Raw genomic sequence first — 20,968 nt, 5'->3', positions numbered from 1 at the left:
CAGGGAACTTAAACTCTTAGATTAAGTTCATTTAGAAGACACATGGAGATGAGCACTAAAGAGTGCCAGGGAGAAAAAGCATGTGTGTGGTGGAGGTGCGAGTACTGGTGAAGAGCAAAGGTGAACCCCAATCCTGAGACCCAATGTTACCGAAGGCAGACCGATGTGGGCTACTGCAGACAGCCAAAAGTTGATGTTGTCTGTGTGACGGAAATGCAAGCCAGTTGCCTAAAAGGGAAGGAAAGAGAAGAGAATCTTATTTCCACAGTTCTCAGGGTTCCCTCTGGGTAGAGCCCAGACCACAGCTTGAAGATTCAAGGGGTGGGGGCAGAGGACCCTGTGCTATGGATTTCCCATCCCCCCAGGACAGAGACACAAAAACAGAGAGAAACCACCAGGGATGGATGACCCAGTGGGTCATTTGGGAAGGATGGCACAGGGATGGGATTAGCAAGCTAGTAAGGCTTCCTGGAAAAGGGGAGTCCGGAGCTGGGATGGGAAGGAGAGGCGGGTTGGGTTGACTAGAGCAGCATGTCCTGGAAGTAACTTAAGGTGGCAAAGCTCACAAGCCTCTGAGTGTAGACTGTGGGTAGAAAAGTCTGCTTGGAAGTTCTCGTATCAGAGGCATCTCAAAGCCCACCTAGCAAATGCCCCTTGCTGCTAAGCATAGTACACACCGCCTAGCTGCAAGACACCAATTGAAACCCGTTGTTCCAGTGCAATGATTACTAGCACCCATTTTATCCTCAATAGTACCCAGGTTTGGACAATAAATTATATGGTCACCCCACTCTCACAACTTTGAGAACAGATAGTTTGAAAGGAAGAAGGTAGAAAGTAGAGACCTCTGCTCCCCACCTGGTACCGTAGCTGCTCCACGTCATAGATCTTCTTCAAGGGAACCACAGAGGGTGCAAAACAGTGGCCCAGCTTGGCCAGCAGCACTCCGTTCCGGAGGCTCTCCTCCAGCTCCACCGGGGAAGGAAGCTCCTCCTTCAGGCAGGCCTCCATCCAGCTGAGAGCAGAGAGAAGCTTCTCACCCCCTCTGGCAAGCCACAGCACTTCATTCCAACCACAAGACCTTCCCTCCCTCCCTCTCTCCCCCTAGGCAGCCTCTCACTCTCTCCTGCCTCCTGTTCCTGCCCTACTCCCAACTCCCCTCTCTGCCCATTGCCTGGCTGTTCCCACCTTCTCCCAAGCTGCCGCAAACACCTGGATTGGCCTATCCTCAGCCCCCACCCACCCTATACATCTTCCCTGACAGCTACTGAAGCTGCCCATCTTCAGTGAGGCTTAAACAGGCTCTTACCTGTTACATGATATAACCTCTCACTCAGTCTGGTTATGCATTTGACTGTTGAACCAAATTGTACCTGCTCACTTCTCTTATTCTGCAAGTTCTGAGAACCCAGGTATACAAAAGTCATGTCTACACAGCACATAACCCAGCTTTGATGATGATGAGGGGAGTAGGGAAGCCCCAGGGTTGAAGCGAGGGGAGCAGCACAAAGGGACAGAAAGGTCACAGCCCTTCGAATCAGAAGACCGAAGACCTGCTTTCCATGCCATCTCCCTCACTTCACCTCTCCGGGCCTCAGCTGTATAATCTGCAAAATGAAGATACCACCTGTACCTCCTGCTTCAGTGGGCAGCTGCCAGGATTAAATGACGTAATGAATGTGAAAACACTTTGAATATAAATGTAAAGTATTATTATGGCTGATGATGGTATGAGGGAGAGAATAAGGGCTTCTCCGCCTATTGGGGCCTATAGGAAAGATCTGTTTTCAAAGAGAGAGCCAGTCACACCTCCCTTCATGCCTTCCCTGACAGAAACACCCTGGTTTTCTACCTACCCCATTCTACCCACTTTCTCTGGAGAACATTAAAAATATGCTATTGATTAAAAGGAAAGAATTAAGCATTTATCCTGTCTTTCGAGCCAACATCCATTCACAGGAAATATGGGGTACAGAAGAACAAGTTGAGGGACACAGGAAGCGAATAGACAAAGCCAGAATGTAGGATGTTCTACAGGACAAATGACCCGGTTTCTTCAACAAGTCAATGACATAAAGAACTGTTTATGTCAGTTCCAGATGAAAGAGGACTTAGTAGTACATAACAACCAAATGTAAAATGTGAACTCTTTCAGATCCTTAACTGAATAAGCCAACTGTAAAAATAGATGATTTTTTCAGACAATCAGGAAAATTTGAAGATGGCCTGGGTGTTGATCCAAGGATTAATGGATAACTTAGGTGGGTATTATAATGGTATTGTGGTTATGTAACCAAGTGTCCATATATAGAGATATGTATTAAAGTATGTAAGCGGATAAAAGGACGTGATGTTGTCTTTGTTCACAGATGGCATGACTGTCTTTGTAGAAAATCTGAAAGCATGATACCAGAAAACTTGTGGCGTTAATAAGTGATTATAGCAAGGTTGCAAAAGACAAGGTTAATATATAAAAGTCAATTGTGGGACTTCCCTGGTGGTGCAGTGGTTAAGACTCTGTGCTCCCAATGCAGGGGGCCTGGGTTTGATCCCTGGTCAGGGAACTAGATCCCACATGCATGCCACAACTAAGGAGCCCGCGAGCCACAACTACGAAGCCCGCCAGCCACAACTAAGGAGCCCGCCTGCTGCGACTAAGACCTGGTGCCACCAAATAAACAAATTAAATAAATATAAAAATAATAAAATAAAATATTATAAAGCAGAAACTAACACACCATTGTAAAGCAATTATACTCCAATAAAGATGTTTAATAAATAAATAAACAAATAAAATAAAAGTCAACTGCTTTCCAATTCATCAGCAACAAACAAGTGGAATTTGAATTAAACACAATACCATTTACATTAGCACTCCCCAAAATGAAATACTTAGGTATAAATCTAACAAAATATGTACAAGATCTACATGAGGAAAGCTACAAAACTCTGATGAATGAAATCAAAGAACTAAATAAATGGAGAGATAGTCCATACTCATGGATAGGAAGACTCAATATTGTCAAAATGTTAGTTCTTCCCAACCTGAGCTATAGATTCAATGCAGTCCTAATCAAAACCCCAGCAAGTTGTTTTGTGGATCTCCACACACTGATTCTAAAGATTACATGGGGGCTTCCCTGGCGCAGTGGTTGGGAATCCGCCTGCCAATGCAGAAGACACAGGTTCGGGCCCTGGTCCGGGAGGATCCCACATGCCGCGGAGCAGCTAGGCCTGTGCGCCACAGCTGCTGAGCCTGCGCTCTGGAGTCCGCGATCCACAACTACTGAAGACCTCGCACCTGGAGCCCGTGCTCTGCAACGGGGGAGGCCACCGCAATGAGAAGCCCGCGCACCACGGTGAAGAGTGGCTCCCGCTCGCGGCAACTAGAGAGAGCCTGCGCAGAGCAACGAAAACCCAACTCAGCCAAAAATAAATTAAAAAAATAATAATAATAAATAAAAATAAAGTTTACATGGAGGCACACCCAGCTAACTCAGTCGGTGGAGCATGAGACTCTTAAAATTTACATGGAGAGACAAAATACCCAGAATAGCCAACATGATATTGAAGGAGAAGAGCAAAGCTGGTACACTAACACTACCTGACTTAGCCACAGTAATCAAGACAGTGTGGTACTGGTGAAAGAATAGGCAAATAGATCAGTGGAACAGAACAGAGACCCATATAAATATAGTCAATTGATCTTTGACAAAGGAGCAAAGGCAGTACAATGGAGCAAAGATAGTCTCCTCAGCAAATGGTGCTGGAATAACTAGACATCGACATGCAAAAAATGAACCTAGACCTAGACCTTACACCCTTCATAAAAATCAACTCAAAATGGAGCATCAACTTCCAAGTAAAACGCAAAACTGTAAAACTCCTAGAAGGCAACGGGGAAACCTAGATGACCTTGGGTATGGCAATGACTTTTTAGATACAACACCAAAGGCACAATCCTTGAAAGAAATAATTAATAAGCTAGATTTCACTAAAATTAAAACTTCTGCTCTACAAAAGGCAATGTCAAGAAAATAATAAGACAAGCCACAGACTGGGCGAAAATATTTGCAAAAGAAAATATTTGCAAAATACACATCTGAGGGAATTCCCTGACGGTCCAGTGGTTAGGACTCGGCACTTTCACTGCCAGGGACCAGGTTCAATCCCTGGTCAGAGAACTAAGATCCCGCAAGCCACATGGCACGGCCAAAAATAAATAAAATAAAATAAAATAAAATAATTATTTAAAAAAAGACACATCTGGGCTTCCCTGGTGGCGCAGTGGTTGAGAGTCCGCCTGCCGACGCAGGGGACACGGGTTCGTGCCCTGGTCTGGGAAGATCCCACATGCCGCGGAGCAGCTGGGCCCGTGAGCCATGGCCGCTGAGCCTGCACGTCCGGAGCCTGTGCTCTGCAACAGGAGAGGCCACAAGAGTGAGAGGCCCGCGTACCACAAAAAAAAAAAAAAAAAAAAAAGACACATCTGATAAAAGATTGTTACCCAAGATATCCAAAGAAACTCTTAAAACTCAACAGTAAGAAAACAAACAGTCTGATTAAAAAATGGGACAAAGACCTTAACAGACACCTCACCAAAGAAAGATATACAAAGAAGATATACAGATGGCAAATGAGCATCTGAAAAGATGCTTCACATCATATGTCATCAGGGAAATGTGAATTAAAACAACGGTGAGATACCAATATACACCTATTAGAATTGTCAAAATCTGGAACACCGATAACACCAAATGCTGCTGAGGATGTGGAGCAACAGGAATTCTCATTCGTTGCTGGTGGGAATACAAAATTGTACAGCCACTTTGGAAAGCCGTTTGGTGGTTTCTTACAAAACTAAACATACTCTTACCATATGATCCAGCAGTTGTGCTCTTTGGTATTTAGCCAAAGGAGTAGAAAACTTACATCTACATAAAAACCTGCACAAGGATGTTTATAGCAGCTCTATTCATAACTGCCCAAACTTGGAAGCAACCAAGATGATCCTCAATAGGTGAATGGATTAATAAACTGTGGTACATGTAGACAATGGAATATTATTCAGCACTAGTAAAAAATGAGCTAGGAAGCAATGAAAAGACATGGAGAAAATTTAAATGCATATTACTAAGTAAAAGAAGCCCATCTGAAAAGCCTACATATTGTATTATTCCAGGTATGTGAAATTCTGGAAAAGGCAAAACTATGGAGACAGTAAAAAGATGAGTGGTTGCCAGGAGTTGGGGGTGGGGGTGGGGGTGCGGCAGAGGGAATGAATAAATGAAACAGAGACTTTTTAGGGTAGTGAAACTACTCTATGATACTATAATGATGGATGGTTATGTCATTATACATTCGTCCAAACTCATAGACTACAGTCTACAACATGAAGAGTGAACTCTAAGGCAAACTATGGATTTTGGAGGATTATGTGTCCAAGTAGGTTCACCAATTGTAACAAACATACCACTCTTGTGGGGGCTGTTGATAATGGGGGAGGCTATGTATGTTTGTGGGGAGGAAGCATGCGGAAAATCCCTGTATCTTTCTCTTAATTTTGCTGCGAACCTAAAACTGCTCTAAAAAATAGTCTGAAAGAAAGAAAAAAAAAGATGCTATTTCAACTTTCCCTTTCCCATAGAATGGACTCTTGTCTTTTTGTATTTGCTTTGGGGGCAGGTGCCTGGGGTGGGAAAGGGAGACCAGAAAGAGGCGGTCGCTCTGCTCACCGTTTGGCTTCCTCCAGCCGGCACAGGTACTCATAGGCGACGTTCTGCCGCCTCTGCTCATCCATTTCCTCAGCTGTGAGGCGTTCATCTGAGGAACCAAGGAGGAGAGCATTAGACAGAGGGCTGTAGCAAGCTTCTTCTTAACAGACTTTCTAAGACAACTCTGCTCGGAAACCGGAGGCATCTCCCACATGTCTGTCCCCCTAGTCCCAGGACACTGGCTCCAATCTTCTCTCCCATCCAGTAAAGCTTTCCTAGTCAGCACCCTGTTAAAGGGAGGCCTCCCCACCCTTTAAGAGGGGATCCTTCCTGTATTGGAGGCATTCCTTCCTTTTCCCCTCTAGCCATCTTCCTGACCGCCCCCCTTCCAAAACCTACTTCACTGCGCTTCCCTCAGTACCTCCTAGTAGGAATGTCCAGATCCCTCCTTGGCTGGGAACTTAGCTCCTCATTTTATCCCTAATTAGATTCTGAGTTCTCCAAGAACTGTACTTGTGTCATCCTCCTCAGGTACTCTCCCAGAGGCTAGGTTAACAGGACTAACTAGAACTCATCATTCAGCAGCCATTCATTCATTCAATACCTCCTATATGTCAGGCACTGGACTAGTGGATCCCTACTCTCAGGAAGTACAAAGATTATTATTAGAAGAGAAAAACATGTAAGTAAAAAACTTCAACCTGATGTGAGAAGTGCGATCATAGCTCATGAATAGTCTATGGACGTAGACATAGAGAACGGACATGTGGACACAGGGCGGGAAGGGGAAGGTGGGACAAACTGGGAGAGTACGATGGACATATATACACTACCATGTGTAAAATAGATAGCTAGTGGGGACAAGGTATAAAGCACAGGAAGCTCAGCTCGGTGCTCTGTGATGACCTAGATGGGTGGGATGTCGGGGGGGGTGGGGAGGTCCAAGAGGGAGGGGATATAGGTATACATATAGCTGATTCATTTCATCGTACAGCAGAAACTAACACAACATTGTAAAGCAATTATACTCCAATAAATAAATAAAAATAGTCTATGGAAGCAGCAGAGGAAGCAAAGGATTCTACCTGTGAGTAGAATCTTAAAGAATGAACAGGCAGAAAGGGAGAAAAGGCAGTTCAACAGAGGGAACCACGTGAAAAAAAGCCACTCACTTGGGTTTAAGTGGAAGGACAGAGAATTTTAAAAGATCACAAAGGTGTATTTACTCTCCCTTTTGGTATAGGTCACCTGAGGAGTAAAATAGTCTCCAAGCTAAATAAAATGCAGACAATCTCTGACTCCTAAACTCAAGAACAGGAAATCCCTGAAATGAGACAGCATTCATATTCTGCCTTAGCCACAGCCTCCTTTTATCCTTTTCCCCCCTCTTCTCCCCTATCTCTCTAGTCTCCTTAGGGAAGACAATACAAAAGCCGACAAAATGAGAGAAAGCTACACACATACACCAAGAAAATAAAGTCAGAGAGCTTGAAAACAGAGACAGAGCTTAGCAAATGTCTTTGACTCAGCACTTAATGTTGTTCCAACTCTTTCTCTCTTTTCATTATGTTGCATATCCTGCAATATGATTGGGGCAGGGGCAGGGCTTCTTTGAATTGTCAGTTAAGCAAGTTAAAACACACACACAAACACACACACACACCCCTCCATGTTCAAATTGGAAAGCACTGGCCAATCGCAGGAAATCCATCAGTTCTTCTGAGCGGGGTGTACAAGAAACAAGTTTTGGTTGCTAAGCATGGAAAATAAACCAGTAAGTGAGTGACATCACTTCAGAGTTATGAATTGAGGACTGTGAGAGATGGGCGGGACTTTGTACATACACACAGAGTCTTAAAAAAAAAATCAGTTTTCCTGTCCTTTTCAGATCTGGAACTAGCTTTCCTTCAACAGATAGGTGGACGTGGACTTCGCTTTTTGAATCCTAATGGAGAGCAAGGGAAAGGAGTAGATTTTGCTTTTCTTTCAGAAGGTCAGATGGAAACCTTTCCGCGGTCCCATTTTTCGGACCCCAGTCTCTCTTTCTAAAGCAGTGTTTTTGAAAGTGTGGTACTTGGACTACCCGCATCACAATTATGTGGGGTGACGGAAGAAGCACAGCGGTGCTTGTTATAAATGCAGATTATGGGCCCAAGTCGAGACCTATAGTTGCTAAAGCTCTGGGATAGGATTCAGGAATCTGCATTTTAAATTAGCTCCCCGGGTAATTCCGACACCGTCAAGTTTGAGAGGCATTGTCTCAAAGAAGCATCAAAAAGTCAAGGAAGCCCCCGCAGGCCTTTTTAGGCGTCCCGTCCCCCGGTAGCGCTTAGCAAGTATGGTAGCCAAGAGTAACTGCCGAATTTTTAAGGGGCCATCCAGACCACCTACATTCTCCCAGCCCAGGAGCCCCAGAATTTGGGAATAAGTGAGAAAACTCTTTGTAAGCTTTGAAGCGCGACACAGAAGTCGGAGCGTTTCGCAGCTCACAGGTTTACTCCCGCCCGCAGGAGTCCGGACTGAATGCTCCCTCCCCACTGAGCACAGTTCGGCCGCCCCTTGCTTGGTTGGCCCTGCGCCCAACCCCAGCCCCAACCTCTCCCAGGACCACCGAGTCCCCGACCAGTGGCATCACTGCCGGACCCTTCTCGGCCCCTTCTGGCACTCACAGGTCGCCCGGGACGGGCCCGTTCCTCTCCCCTCCATGTTTCTCCTTCTTCCAGGTTTGAATCTCCCGCCGCCCGGCCACCGCCCCTCATCGTAGCCACAGGCAGACAGGACACGTCCTGTCTGTGCCGCAGGGGCCTCTGGGATTTGTAGTTCCAGGCTTGGGAGGTGCGTCGCCAGATGGGACGAAGGGTACTGTCCAAGACGGGGAGGGGCGCTCCCGGAGGGGAGCTCCCGTTCCTGTGGTATTTTGGGTCGCTGTTTCTCCAGGGCTCCTTCGCTGTTAAACCGTCTTATTTGAAGTAGCCCCTGCGCCTACCCCTGCCTCTATCATTTTTCCCTTGTATTCCCATTAACCCCCCACACACACTTCCTATAGTGTTCTTTGGTCCCTTTAACTTGAGGGCCTACTATATGTGTATATATATATATATATATATATATATATATATATATATATATATATATATATAATGGAATATTAGCCATAAAAAGGAATAAAATATTGCCATTTGTAGCAATGTGGATGGACCTAGAGAATATTATGCTTAGTGAAACCAGACAGAGAAAGGCAAATACTATATGGTATCACTTATACGTGGAATCTAAAAAATAATACAACTGAATGTATATACAAAACAGAAACAGACTCACAGACATAGAAAACAAACTTGTGGTTACCAAAGGGGAGAGGGAGGCAGAGAGGGACAAATTAGGGGTATGAGATGAACAAACTACATAAAATAGAGAAGCAATGAGGATTTACTGTATAGCGCAGGGAATTATACCCAATATCTTGTAATAACCTGTAATAGGATATAATCTGCAAAAGCACTGCATCACTGTGCTGTACACCTGAAACTAACACAATATTGTAAATCAATGATACTCAATTAAAAAAAAATTCAAAGGACTGGATGAAGTTTTTGAGGAAGAGCATGTAAAATAAGAAATGAGCAAAGGGCAGAGTGTTGGGGAACACTAGCATTTAAGAGGTGGACAGAGGGCAAGCAAAGGAGATGGAGAAGGAGTTGTCAGCACAGGAGAAGGACAGCCAGGACACAGTGGGTCGTGGAACCAAGTGAGGAGAGAGTTGCAAGGATATATCAGATACAGCAGGGAATCAAACAAGAAAAATGATTCAGAAATGATCACTAGATCATTGAGAGGTCATTGGAACCTTGGTGAGAACGGTTTCAGTCCCTGCTCCCTCCCCAAATCCTCCTCTCCCCTTAAGAGAGGCTACTCAGTGAACAACAGACTGAGCTGCATATTTGGTTCTGGCTATGCTGTGGTAGCATCCTGAAGGCCCAGCCCATGGGCAGAAGCCGCAGGCTCCTAGGAGAGCCGGCCTCGGGCATGGGCACCATCTGTGGCACACAGCACCAGGCCTGCACACAGCAGGCACTCAGCAGAGGCTGCCTGGCAAATGCAGGTGAGCCCAAGTACTTCCTTATAATTTCGTTTCTGGCCATGGCCTCTACTTAAAAGAGGCCTTTCTCCCAGATAAATGAGGACATTTGCTTTCTGATGCAGGCCACCCTTGGTGAGTTAGGGCAGTAGGTGCCTGTTGTCCTGGGGCCTGCTGTCCTCTCATTAAGCAGAACCTGGAGGTTGCAGATCAGTGGAGCTGGAAAAAGGAGTTCCGGGGGCAGAGAGGCTCTTCTGATCTCCAGGCCCTTCCTGACCATCAACCTTTCACCCTGTTTCCAAATGTGAAACTACCACACAGAAGCACAGTGTATAAGAGTGTGTGTGTGTTCCTGTGTGTATGTGTGAAAGGGTTCACTTCTGGGACAACCCAAGCCTCATTAAAGCTCGCAATTACGGTTAGTGGAAGGGACCTTAGGCTAATTAGCCCAGAATCAGAAAACCTGGGCTCTAATCCTAGCTACATGAGTGCTCTGTGACCTCAGGCAAGTTACATCTGCTCTTCTGAGGTCCCTTCCTCTGTGAAATGAGGGAATGGGATAGACGATCTTTGAAGCTGTGACTAGTAACAAGCCCTTGATGATTTGATTCTTGCCTGAAGTGAAGGATTGATGCTTGTGTCTGCAAGGGTGGGGAGAGGTGGGGCAGGAAGGGCAATGGAATTCAGGTATCTGTGCCCAAGCACCAGCAGGGTTCAGCACTAAGATAGGGCATTTGAGCTGTCAATCAAAGAATTCCCTAGGAGTGGAGGGCGGTACCTGGTTGTCTAGGAACCCCAGGGGCTCTGAGCTAAGAGATAAGGGAGGTAACCCTAGCCTGAGGGACCATTCCAGAAAGCCAGCTACAGAGGAGATCAAGGGAGGTAAGGCGTTTTGTGTCTGGGGCCCCAAGACCTTGTGGGGGCAGCCGGGAATGCCTCAGGAATGCGGGTCTCAAAGAGACAGGATTCCTGGCTGTTCTTAGGAGCAGGGGGAGTTTCTTTGAAAAGAAAATGTATCACCTCTGCCTGCTTCTCCTAAAGAAAAAAAAAAAGGGGAGAAGAAGAAGCAAATGGGAGGGGCTGAGAGCTCAGCTACTGGATCTTTTCCACTCCTTTTCCTGTCTCTTGGGAGGAGAGTTCATGAAAAGGCTTTGCCTTTTTGGGGGAGAGATACTAATGGGAAACACATGCTGATGAGAGAAATGTATTTGGGTTTAAGAGTGCCCTGGAGACCAAAGCAGGATGTTGGGGGACTGAAACTAGCAAGCAGACAGAAAGGCAAGGAGGTAGGGGAGAAAGAGGTTCCCCTCGAGATAGGGAGTAAGCAGTAAATGGAGAGACAGTAGCCCTGCCCCTGGACGTTGGCTCCTTGCCAATTCCATGGCCTATGCACCTTTGTGCCACCAGCGCCTTGTGCGGCTCCCTCCCGGCACACAGCAGGAGCTCACTGTTTGGTGAGCTGACTTGAACTATACCTTGAGATTAGACAGCAGGAGAACCTAGATATGAGTGGGTGTCTTTGGAGGCACAGGGTGAAGGAGATGGTGGAGAAGAGGCCCTGTGTGTGCTCTGTTCGTTCATCCATTCATTTATTCATTCAATAAACCTTTTTTATTGTGGTAAAATCTATATATATAATAATAATCTAATGATCTATAAAACTTTTTCATCTCATTCAATAAGCATATATTGAGAATCTATGTGCCAGACCCTTCAAGTTGCTCCAAATCTAGTAGGGGAGATAGACAAGAAAGTCAATAACCCTAAACCCAGTGTGATAAATGCCGTAAAGGACATAAGGTACTATGGGGGTACAGAAGAGGGACCCAGTTGGTTGAGGGGAGGGGCTTTCTGAAGGAAGCTTGAAGTGAGTCTTGGAGGACGAAAAACCAGTCTGGACATTAGAGTGAGAGTTAATATGGTGTTCACCGGGTTAGATGAAGCAAAGTGAGATGTCAGAGAGAAATCCTTGACACCCTGAGGGTCACACCAGGGCAGAGGTAGAGCTGAATTGCCTAGAGGGATAGTGCTTTGGAGGAAGCCAAGGATGACATACTGACCCCTCTGCTCCCTATCGTCAGCACTATGTCTTCCCTCAACACTGAGGATACCCTGCAAGAGCCCTCGCCCTCGCCTTCAAGCTCCAAGAAGAAAAAGAAGAAAAGAAAGTGGCCACTGCAAGAGGCCAGAATCCAAGCCCTCACCAGGGCTGGCCACAGGGCCCTACTGGCTGGTCAGAATCATGAGGCCTTGACCAGCTTCCAGAGGGCCTTCCTCCTGGCTTCCAAGTCACCACAAACCAGGGACACCCCTGTTCTCCGGGCCTGTGCCTTCAACCTGGGGGCTGCCTACGTGGAGACTGGGGACCCAGCCAGAGGGCTTGAGCTGCTCCTACGAGCTCAACCTCAAGAGACAGCCCAGGGCGGGTGTCATGGCGACCAGTGTTTCAACGTGGCTTTGGCTTACCACGCCCTGGGCGACCTGCCTCAGGCTTTGGCCTGGTATCACAAGGCCCTGGGCCACTACCAGCCACTAGGTGACCAGGGGCAAGCCCAGGCAAAAATGGGAGCCTGCTACCAGGCTCTGGGACAGCCTGAGCTAGCAGCCCACTGCCTGCAGGAAGCGAGCCGGGCCTACGCCCAAGCAGGGCAACCCAGGGCTGCAGCCCTGACACTGGGGGCTGCAGCGGGCTGTATGCTGAAGAGCGGGCAGCATGGGGTGGGTGATGTGCTGCAGGTGCTGGAGGAGAGCCGGAGGCTTGCTGAGAGGAGCACTGAGCGAGGACTGCTGGGTGAGGCCTTTGGGCAGAGAAGGTGTGGGATCTGGGGAGATTAAGACTTGGTGATACTCTGAGAAGTGGGGTGGAAGCAGAGGCAATTCTGAGGACTGGGGGAACCCTGGGAGAGTGGGGCAGAGGCTGCAGCGGTACAGCTTCAGCTGCATCTGACCTGGCTACCACTGACCGTGGCCATGCCCTCTAGGGCAACTCTATAACGACCTAGGCGTGGGCTATTCCCAGCTCCAGCTGTTCCCGCTAGCAGCAGAGGCCTTCCAGCAAGCCCTGCCCCTGTGCCGGGGGCCAGGAGAGGAGGCCACGGTGCTAAGAAACCTTGGGATGGCCCACAATGCCCTCGGCAACTATCAGGAAGCCCGGGAGTTTCACCAGAAGGCTGCCGACACACACGGTGGGTACCAGGGGCTGGGGAATGGGATTGGGGCCAAGGGACTAAGAAGGGGTTCCAGCTGGGGCCCGGAGGCTGAAGAGTAGATGGACGTTTAGAACTAATTATGGGACTGGGAAGTCCAGAACAGGGGAGTGAGGGTGTGCAGGGGGTGCAGGAGATGGGATAGCCAGACAGGACAGAGGGCCATGGGCCCAGAGGCTGAGGCCTGGGGTTGGGAAGGCAGCAGTGGGCAGAGGGAAGAGCCCTGGCTGGTAGAGGAGGCCTGAAGTGGAGCCAGTGCTTGCTCTAAATGATTGTGTGACGTTTAGCGAGTCATTTTTGCTTTCTGAGCTTCAGGTTCTACACGTATAAAAATGGAGCCATTAATACGTGCCTTGCCTGACGCCCTGGATTTATACGTGGCTCAAACTAGCATGGGGGAGGCATTCAGGCCAAAGCTCAGGACTGAGGAGAGGCTGGGTTTCAAGCGTTCAGGCCTCTGTGGTGCATCTGGAGGTGTGCCAGGGTTGAGCACAAGGACTTCTGGCAACCCTCCCTTTGTCTTTGGGGGTAGGGTCCTGATGCCCCAGCAGCCAAAGTCCTCTCTTCATATGGGGCGGGCTCTATCACCAGGCTCTGTGGGGCAGCGGTGGGAGCAGGGCCGGAGCTTTGGAAGCCTGGCATTTGCACTGAGCCAGCTGGGAGACCACAAGGCTGCCAGAGACAACTATCTACATGCTCTGCAGGCTGCCCGGGACACGGGTGAGGGTGAGGGGGTTTGCAGGTGGCTTGGGGTGGGACAAAGGCTGAGAATCCTTGGGGCTGGTGGGGAGGCAGATAGGGGGACTGGGGGTGGGGAGTACCTCTGGAGGTGTAGGGAGCTGTGGGAGGACCTCTCAGGCTGTCTTCCCCAGGGGACGTGAAGGGGCAATGGCAGGCCTGTGAGGGTCTGGGGGCTGCTGCAGCCAGACTGGGGCAGCATGACCAGGCTTTGAAGTACTATAAGGAAGCGCTGGCCCGGTGTCAGGTGAGACCCTCCATCCCAGAATCTAACTCTTCCCCAATATCCCTCCAGCTGCTCTCCTGCTATCCTTTCTCTGGCTGATATTCCTGCCTTCTCCCCACCATTCATTCACTCGTCCAACGTGCATTGAGCACATTGTGTGCTAGGTCCTGGGACACTCTTGAGAGGAAGAGTCCATCTCTGTCCACAATTCTGGGCAGGCGGTGGCAGGACCCTGGCAAAGGCATGGGGATGTGCTAGAAAAGAGGGGAGACAAAGTCCCCTTCCCTCCCCCTTCCCTCCCCCTTTCCTGTTTCTTTCTTCCCCGATCCCCAGAGGACCACAAAGCCCAGGCTTCCTCCATCACTCCATTATCCACTCTCTCCCCAGAAGGAGCCAGATTCTGTGCGAGAGCGGCTGGTGGCCAAGCTGACAGACGCCATAAGGACCCACTTGGCCCGGGGTGGGCTGCTCCCAACCCACACCCTGGTGAGATGACACCTGAGACAAGGAGCGGGGGGTGGGGAGAGGTTACCCAGAGAAAGGGGTGGTGGTGAGCAGAGCTGATGTCCTCAGGGCTGCTGCTGCACTTGACTGCTCATCTGTGTTCATCTGCCCTGGGGCCTGCATATGGGACATATATCACTTTCCAGAGGCCACCTGGGGATGGGGAGGTGGGCGGGGGATTGTGGCACGTCTCCAACACTAGGGCTGTGCCAGGGCCTTGGCTTAGTGGTAACTAGCTCAGTGGGTGAAAGCCAAGGTGTGCCTTCAAAGATACTGAGCAAAAAATCTGTGAGCTGGTGGAAAGGTTGGTCCTTGGCTGCAGTTCCCCCAAAGGGCCACAGGATGGCAGTAGTGCTCCAAGGACGTTCCTCTCTCCCCTCCCTCCTTCGCGGGGGGGCATTTCTCTGTGGGTCTCTAGCCGTGCCCCTCCTTCTCTGACCCCTCCTCCCCCTCTCGCTACCTCCCAGCCTCTCTCAACAGGTCAGCGTCTCTCCAGCTGCCTCCTCCCTCACACTGTGAGATTTCTCAGGCATCTCCTACGCCAGGAATTGAAATTATACTTTACTATTTGTTACATTTATTTACTAGGTTTTATGTTCTGTCTTATTTGAAAGACTAGGACACCATATTTATAATTTGCAAGTAAAATTAAATTAGCCTGGTATAAGCAGAGGACTGGATTGGGGGTCAGAAGACCTGGGTTCCATCTGAAGTTGGCCACCGACTTTGTGTGACTTTGTCCCGGAGGCCCCAGGCAGGATGAGGTGGTCATTAAGCTCTGGCCAGTTCTGACAGTCCATGAGCGAGTTCTAACTTGAGAGTTTCTAGCAGGGACCTTAACACAACAAAGGGCCTTGCCCTGTAATTTCATCCTCAGACACAAGGCACAGCCCAGCTGTCTCTAGCACTTCTCTGTCCCTCTGGGGCCATTGTGTGTGGAGAGAACATACATGCACACCACAACCACTGCTGGGGTGGCCATTTTTCTCAAACTGATTCCCTTTACTCCCCTTCATTCCCAGACCTCAGCTCCAGGGGGGCCCCAGGCTCCAGGTGGGGCCTGCCCCATGGTGGGGACCCCAGCCAGGGTGGGAAAAGGCACAGCAGGAGTGCGTCACAGGTGAGTGAGTAGGGCAGGCAGGAACAGAGCTTCAGGTGTGGGTATGGCCTCTGGAGGGTGTTGGGAGGTGTCATAGCCTGGCAGTGGCCGGTGGGATCTGGGGAGGGGGGGATCTGGCCGGAGTGCCACTCTGCCCCCTGTTCCCTGCCCCTACAGATCTTCCGATAGGTGGGAAGATGAGTTAGAGGAGGGCCACGAGGGGAAAGAGGAAGAGTCGGCGAATGTTCTCACGACGTCTTGGACACCAAGACTGGAGCGTGAGTCTAAGTAGGCTGTTTCCAGCTGTGCATCGCCTTCCCCCAAATGGGAGACTCTCATTTTCTTTATCCCCACGCCCCACTCTGTCACCCCCCTGCCTCAGGTCTGATACTGAGGCCGCACCCCACACACATTACATTCCCAACCCCAGGACCAGCCCTCCCCACTTTCTGCTTGCCTCTCAAGGCCCTGGCCCATTTCTCCTAAACCCTTTCCTGAATTGCCTCTTCCTCCCTGCTTCCGAGGCTTTCCTAACATCTAGAACTTTGTATCTTGGGGCACCAAGGCTTTCACACCTACTACATGCCAGGCACTGGATGCTTTTCTTACCTTAGCTTACTGTTTACTAGTCTCTTCCCCCAAAGGCTTGGCACTCTGAGGACAGAGTTCCTTGCTACTTGGTGACTTGAATTCACTGATGTCTTCTTTTCAGTGTGTTTTCTTCCAGGCATCAGTGACACTGGTGAATCATCCCCAACTTTAGTCGGCCCAGGTTTGCCAAGCACCTGCCCTGTACAGGTGTCTCCTCTGTGTACAGTGACCAATACATCCCCTGATACCCACCCTCCTTGTTCTTCTCCCAAAGATGTCTCGTTCCCACCATGATGGTTCTTGGTGCAGAGAGGCCTGTGATGAATGTGTTTGGTCCTCTCCATTCAGGTCCAAGACCCAGGGCCAATCTCTCATTTGGAGGCCAAGGCCCCCTCAGAATGGAGAATCCTGGCCTTCTGGTCACCAACGGCCCCCACGGCAAGAGGTGGGTCCCTGCGGGAAGGGAAGAGGCCTGGAGAATGGATAAAAGAAGTAGGAGAGGGTGTGGCTTTGGATGACTTTAATGGAACGTGAAGTTGGGGGAAGATGTGGTCTGGTGCTCAGGGATATGGTGCTTTGAGCCTCTTTGTCTTTGCCCTTTAGCAATCGGAGCAACCCTCACCCGGCTCTGGAGGCCCAGGGTGTCCCCTGCCTCCTGCACAGCCTGAGTGCAGCCCTCAGCGAAAGGGAGAGTCCTGCTGAACTGGGGGACAGGCGGCTTAAGCCTACTCCCTCCTGCCCTGGAGCCTGCGAGCAGAGGTAAGGGTCAGAGAGGGTAACAGAAACGGGAGCCAGGGCAAGCTGCCTTCTGTTTGCTCCCTAGTCACTCCCACTGGCAAGCCCCTCTCTGCCTCCTTCAGGTCATCCAAACAGCCCAGGGAACCCCCCAGCAGGAACCCTCAGAGGAGATCCACTGAGTCTGGCTTCTGCATGATCATGTGACCCTCCCCTGCTGGCCACAGCATGGCCCCTGCAGTACCTCCTCAACATACACACTTCAGGGGCTTCTGGGGCTGAGCCCCTTCCCAGTCATTCCCAGTGAGCACTGTATGGACACAGAATACAATGTCAGAAAGTGGGATCCGGAGCAGGCTGGACAAAGGCTTTGCAGTCTCAGCACTGAGGAGGTCTGTGTGCTCCTCGTTGGGATTTTTGGACTCAATAAGCAAAAGAAAAATGGAAAACGGATGGTGAATTTCCCCCCTTTCCTTCTGGATTCAAACCTCACAACTGCTAAGGCCCCTGCCAGTTCTTAAAACCATGACATCTTGGTTAAGAGGCTTTGGAGTCACTGACTCCATTTTCTCACGTGAGAAATGGCGATCTAATGCTACAGAAGATACGCCTTAACCAACCAATGGATGCATTCCTCTTCCTCCAAGAAACATAGCAGATCCTGGATACAGGCCCCTCAGGCCTGTAGCAAAACTGCTGCCAGCAGCTGCAACAACAGTATTATGTAACACTGATCACTTAGCACATGCCACACACTTCCAAGTGCTTCACAAGTGTCTTCTCCTTTAATCCTCACAGCAGATGAATCCCCTTTCACAGATGAGGAAAACAAGGCACAAAAGTTAACTGGTTTGCCACCCAGGTCACACAACTAGTAAGTGAAGCTGCGATTCAAACCTAGGCAGTGAGAAGCTTCTAGAATGCTGTGCAGCCAGTTCTACTCCGCCAGTTAAGCCATTGCTTACCGAGTTGGTTGTGTTTGATACCAAATGTGTTTATTCCAGTTGTGTTATTGTAATATGTAATTTAATTAAATTGATAAACTAAGAGTGTGAAAATAAGCAGTTTCTATGAAAACTAAATTGAATCCTTAGAAGACGTGATTCAGGTGACTCACCTTAAAAACTGCTGTTGAATTAGATGTAAGCAGAGAGACTATTACAAATTGGGGGAAAATCATAAAAATCTAGATGAATTTTGCACTCAGTTTGCTTCAAATATACAATAAATTTTTTTCCACCTTAAGGACACAGACTGCAAATTGCAGGTGATATGTAAGTGGTGAAGTTTATGAGATAAAGAAGATGGAGAACTACGATCTTTGGCCCTATCCTCAGAGACAAGACCCTGGTCACACTTTGACAGATGGCAAATGAATGGGTTTTTTTGGCCATGCCATGCGGCTTGTGGGATCTTAGTTCCCCCACCAGGGATTGAACCCTGGCCCTCGGCAGGGAAAGCGTGGAGTCCTAACCACTGGACCGCTGGTGAATTCCCTGTATTTTTTGTTTTAAGTTGAAATAAGATCATCTACTCCCAGTCATGTCAGATAAGAGCATGTACTGTACTGTGAATTACTTCACAATGAAATTTTGAGGATGCATTAAAATATTTGTAGAGGACCTACTATGTTCCAGGCACAGAACTAGGTGCAGGGGACACAGCTGTTAATCTTCCTTATCTAAATGGAGCTTATTATCTTGTCAGGCATTCAAGATGTCTTGACTGGGATGCAGATTCACTGACTGTAACAAAAACCAATATAACATTGCCTTTAAATAGAGAAGAATGGATTTCGAGGGACAAGTAGCAGCATCTGTCACACGAGAGTATTGCTACTGGGTCAGGCCAACCCAATATCAACCATCATTGGTTCTACCATTTCATAGCTATATTATCTTAGGAAAATTACTTGACTTCTCTCTGCTACTCAATTTCTCATCTCTAACATGAGGATAAAAATACATCATAGGATGGACAGGATTAAATTAGATAATATATGTAAAGCATCTGGAACTCAGTAGGTGCTCAATCCACATGCCCTTCTTGAACTGGTTTTGAAGGCATTTCCCAAAGAAAACTCCAGAATCTGAAAGGCAGCAAGGTGGACTAGGGCACTTGGGCACTGCCTTCCTGAGGATAGCCCTCATTTGGCTGTTTCATAAATTGTGAGTGTGTGTGTCATAATTTTATAGTTATGTCTCATCAGAATGAAGTCAGCAATTGACAACCCTTTAGTTACATAGTTCTGCATTTGGAGAGGCATTTCAGCATAGAATAATGCTTAAGACTACATACCCTAGGGGCTTCCCTGGTGGCGCAGTGGTTAAGAATCTGCCTGCCAATGCAGGGGACACGGGTTCGAGTCCTGGTCCGGGAAGATCCCACATGCCTGCCGCGGAACAACTAAGCCTGTGTGTCACAACTACTGAGCCTGTGCTCTAGAGCCCACGAGCCACAACTACGGAGCCCAGGCGCCACAACTACTGAAGCCCGTGCACCTAGAGCCCATGCTCTGCAACAAGAGAAGCCAATGCAATGAGAAGCCCGTGCACCGCAACGAAGAGTAGTCCCCGCGTGCCGCAACTAGAGAAAGCCCACGCACAGCAACGAAGACCCAACGCAGCCAAAAATAAATAAGTTCATTAATTTAAAAAATAAATAAAAATAAAAACACTGAAGAGCACTGCATACACAGCAGCCCTTAAAAAAAAAAGACTACATACTCTAGGTCAAGCTGCTTGGATCCTAGCTCCACTGACAGCTATCACTGTATCATTGGACATGTCATTCAACATCTTTTTTTTTTTTTTTTTTTTTTTTTTTTTTTTTGCGGTACTTGGACCTCTCACTGTTGTGGCTTCTCCCATTGCGGAGCACAGGCTGCGGACGCGCAGGTTCAGCGGCCATGGCTCACGGGCCCAGCCGCTCCGCGGCATGTGGGATCTTCCCGGACCGGGACACGAACCCGTGTCCCCTGCATCGGCAGGCGGACTCTCAACCACTGCGCCACCAGGGAAGCCCCCATTCAACATCTTTGAGCCTCAGTTTTCTCATCTGTAAAATGGGGATAATAACAGAGTTGTGAGGATGAAATGAGATGATTCATGTCAGCACTGGGCACATAAACTCAAAATGTTATCTATGTCAAAGAAGCATGCTTCACATTGTGTTTTAGAAATGAATCTTCAGAATTACCAAATTAATTTTCTCAAGTAGGCCTGTAGGGAGTCTTGACTAATATATAAAAGTGAAACTACTTATATACCGGTGAAGTTATAAAACAAAGTTAATGAGGTCTTGAATAAGATTACCCAATTGTAATGTAAACCCTACATTTCAATTTAGACGAGTAAACTCTATGAGTAAACCACAAACAAAGTCTAACAAAAACAATTTTCCACCGCAATCACAGTCTGATACATTCAATTTCCCACAACAAACATGTAAAACAAACATAGATGAAGGCCAAGGGTACAACCCATAGGAGATGTTAAACCTCTTATAATTAAAAAGGAGACTATCAGAGGAGTAGTTAAAAGCAGGAGGGGTTCTTGTTTTCTCAGTGAACTAGCCGGGAATGGAATTCACGATACAGAAAAAGAATATACTAGCATAAAAACAAGACCTTCAATCCTGTAATAAACCATAAAGGAAAACGGAAAAAACAAACAAACACAAAAACCCAAGACCTTCATTCCACCTGGATAATTATCTTTATCTTAATGCCTTAATGTAACTGGTCTGTTATTCCCCATACTTCTCTCTTAACCCGGCAGGAGTGTGTTTGCATTCTTAAAAGCTCTTGGGTTACAAGTTTAGTCTTCCTCTCCAGGTTTTTCTTGAAATATTATCGTGACCTGGAGTCTAGGGTTTCAACTACATTTTTAATCTTGGCATACTCAACCTATTTAAGGTTTATACTTTTCTATTTCCACAGCTATTACCCGATGAAGAGGGATAAGTATTATGTATGATCAGGGAAGTACAGCGTGCTCTCCTGGTAAACAGAGATAGGGGAAGCTAATTTGGTGGGGAGAGGGGTACTAAGTTATATGAAATGCTTAGCAGTGTGAA

The 20,968-nt window shown here is 48.1% G+C and overlaps 2 protein-coding genes across 2 annotated transcripts in view; one reads left to right on the top strand and one right to left on the bottom strand.

Moving 5' to 3' along the window:
- Nucleotides 1–5,817, bottom strand: part of IQGAP3 (IQ motif containing GTPase activating protein 3) — a 36,973-nt gene extending 31,156 nt beyond the window's left edge. The window contains exons 1-3 of the mRNA XM_030841835.2: nt 5,736–5,817; nt 859–1,015; nt 151–228 (exon numbers count right to left, since the gene is read on the bottom strand). Coding sequence (XP_030697695.2) covers nt 151–228; nt 859–1,015; nt 5,736–5,800 — 300 coding nt within the window. The 5' untranslated portion in view covers nt 5,801–5,817. The remainder of the gene's footprint in view (nt 1–150; nt 229–858; nt 1,016–5,735) is intronic.
- Nucleotides 5,818–11,877: 6,060 nt separating this feature from the next.
- Nucleotides 11,878–17,106, top strand: TTC24 (tetratricopeptide repeat domain 24). The gene is made up of 10 exons (XM_030842155.2): nt 11,878–12,583; nt 12,774–12,977; nt 13,590–13,718; nt 13,871–13,983; nt 14,350–14,448; nt 15,489–15,586; nt 15,743–15,843; nt 16,505–16,601; nt 16,760–16,915; nt 17,017–17,106. Exons 1-10 carry the CDS (start codon nt 11,878–11,880, stop codon nt 17,096–17,098), a joined length of 1,785 nt encoding a protein of 594 aa, XP_030698015.1. The 3' UTR covers nt 17,099–17,106.
- Nucleotides 17,107–20,968: the final 3,862 nt, after the last annotated feature.

Source organism: Globicephala melas, chromosome 1, assembly GCF_963455315.2.
Source record: "Globicephala melas chromosome 1, mGloMel1.2, whole genome shotgun sequence".
Classification (NCBI taxonomy): Eukaryota; Metazoa; Chordata; class Mammalia; order Artiodactyla; family Delphinidae; genus Globicephala; species Globicephala melas.
Note: the sequence above shows the minus strand (reverse complement) of the source record. Positions and strands in the feature narration are given on the sequence as shown.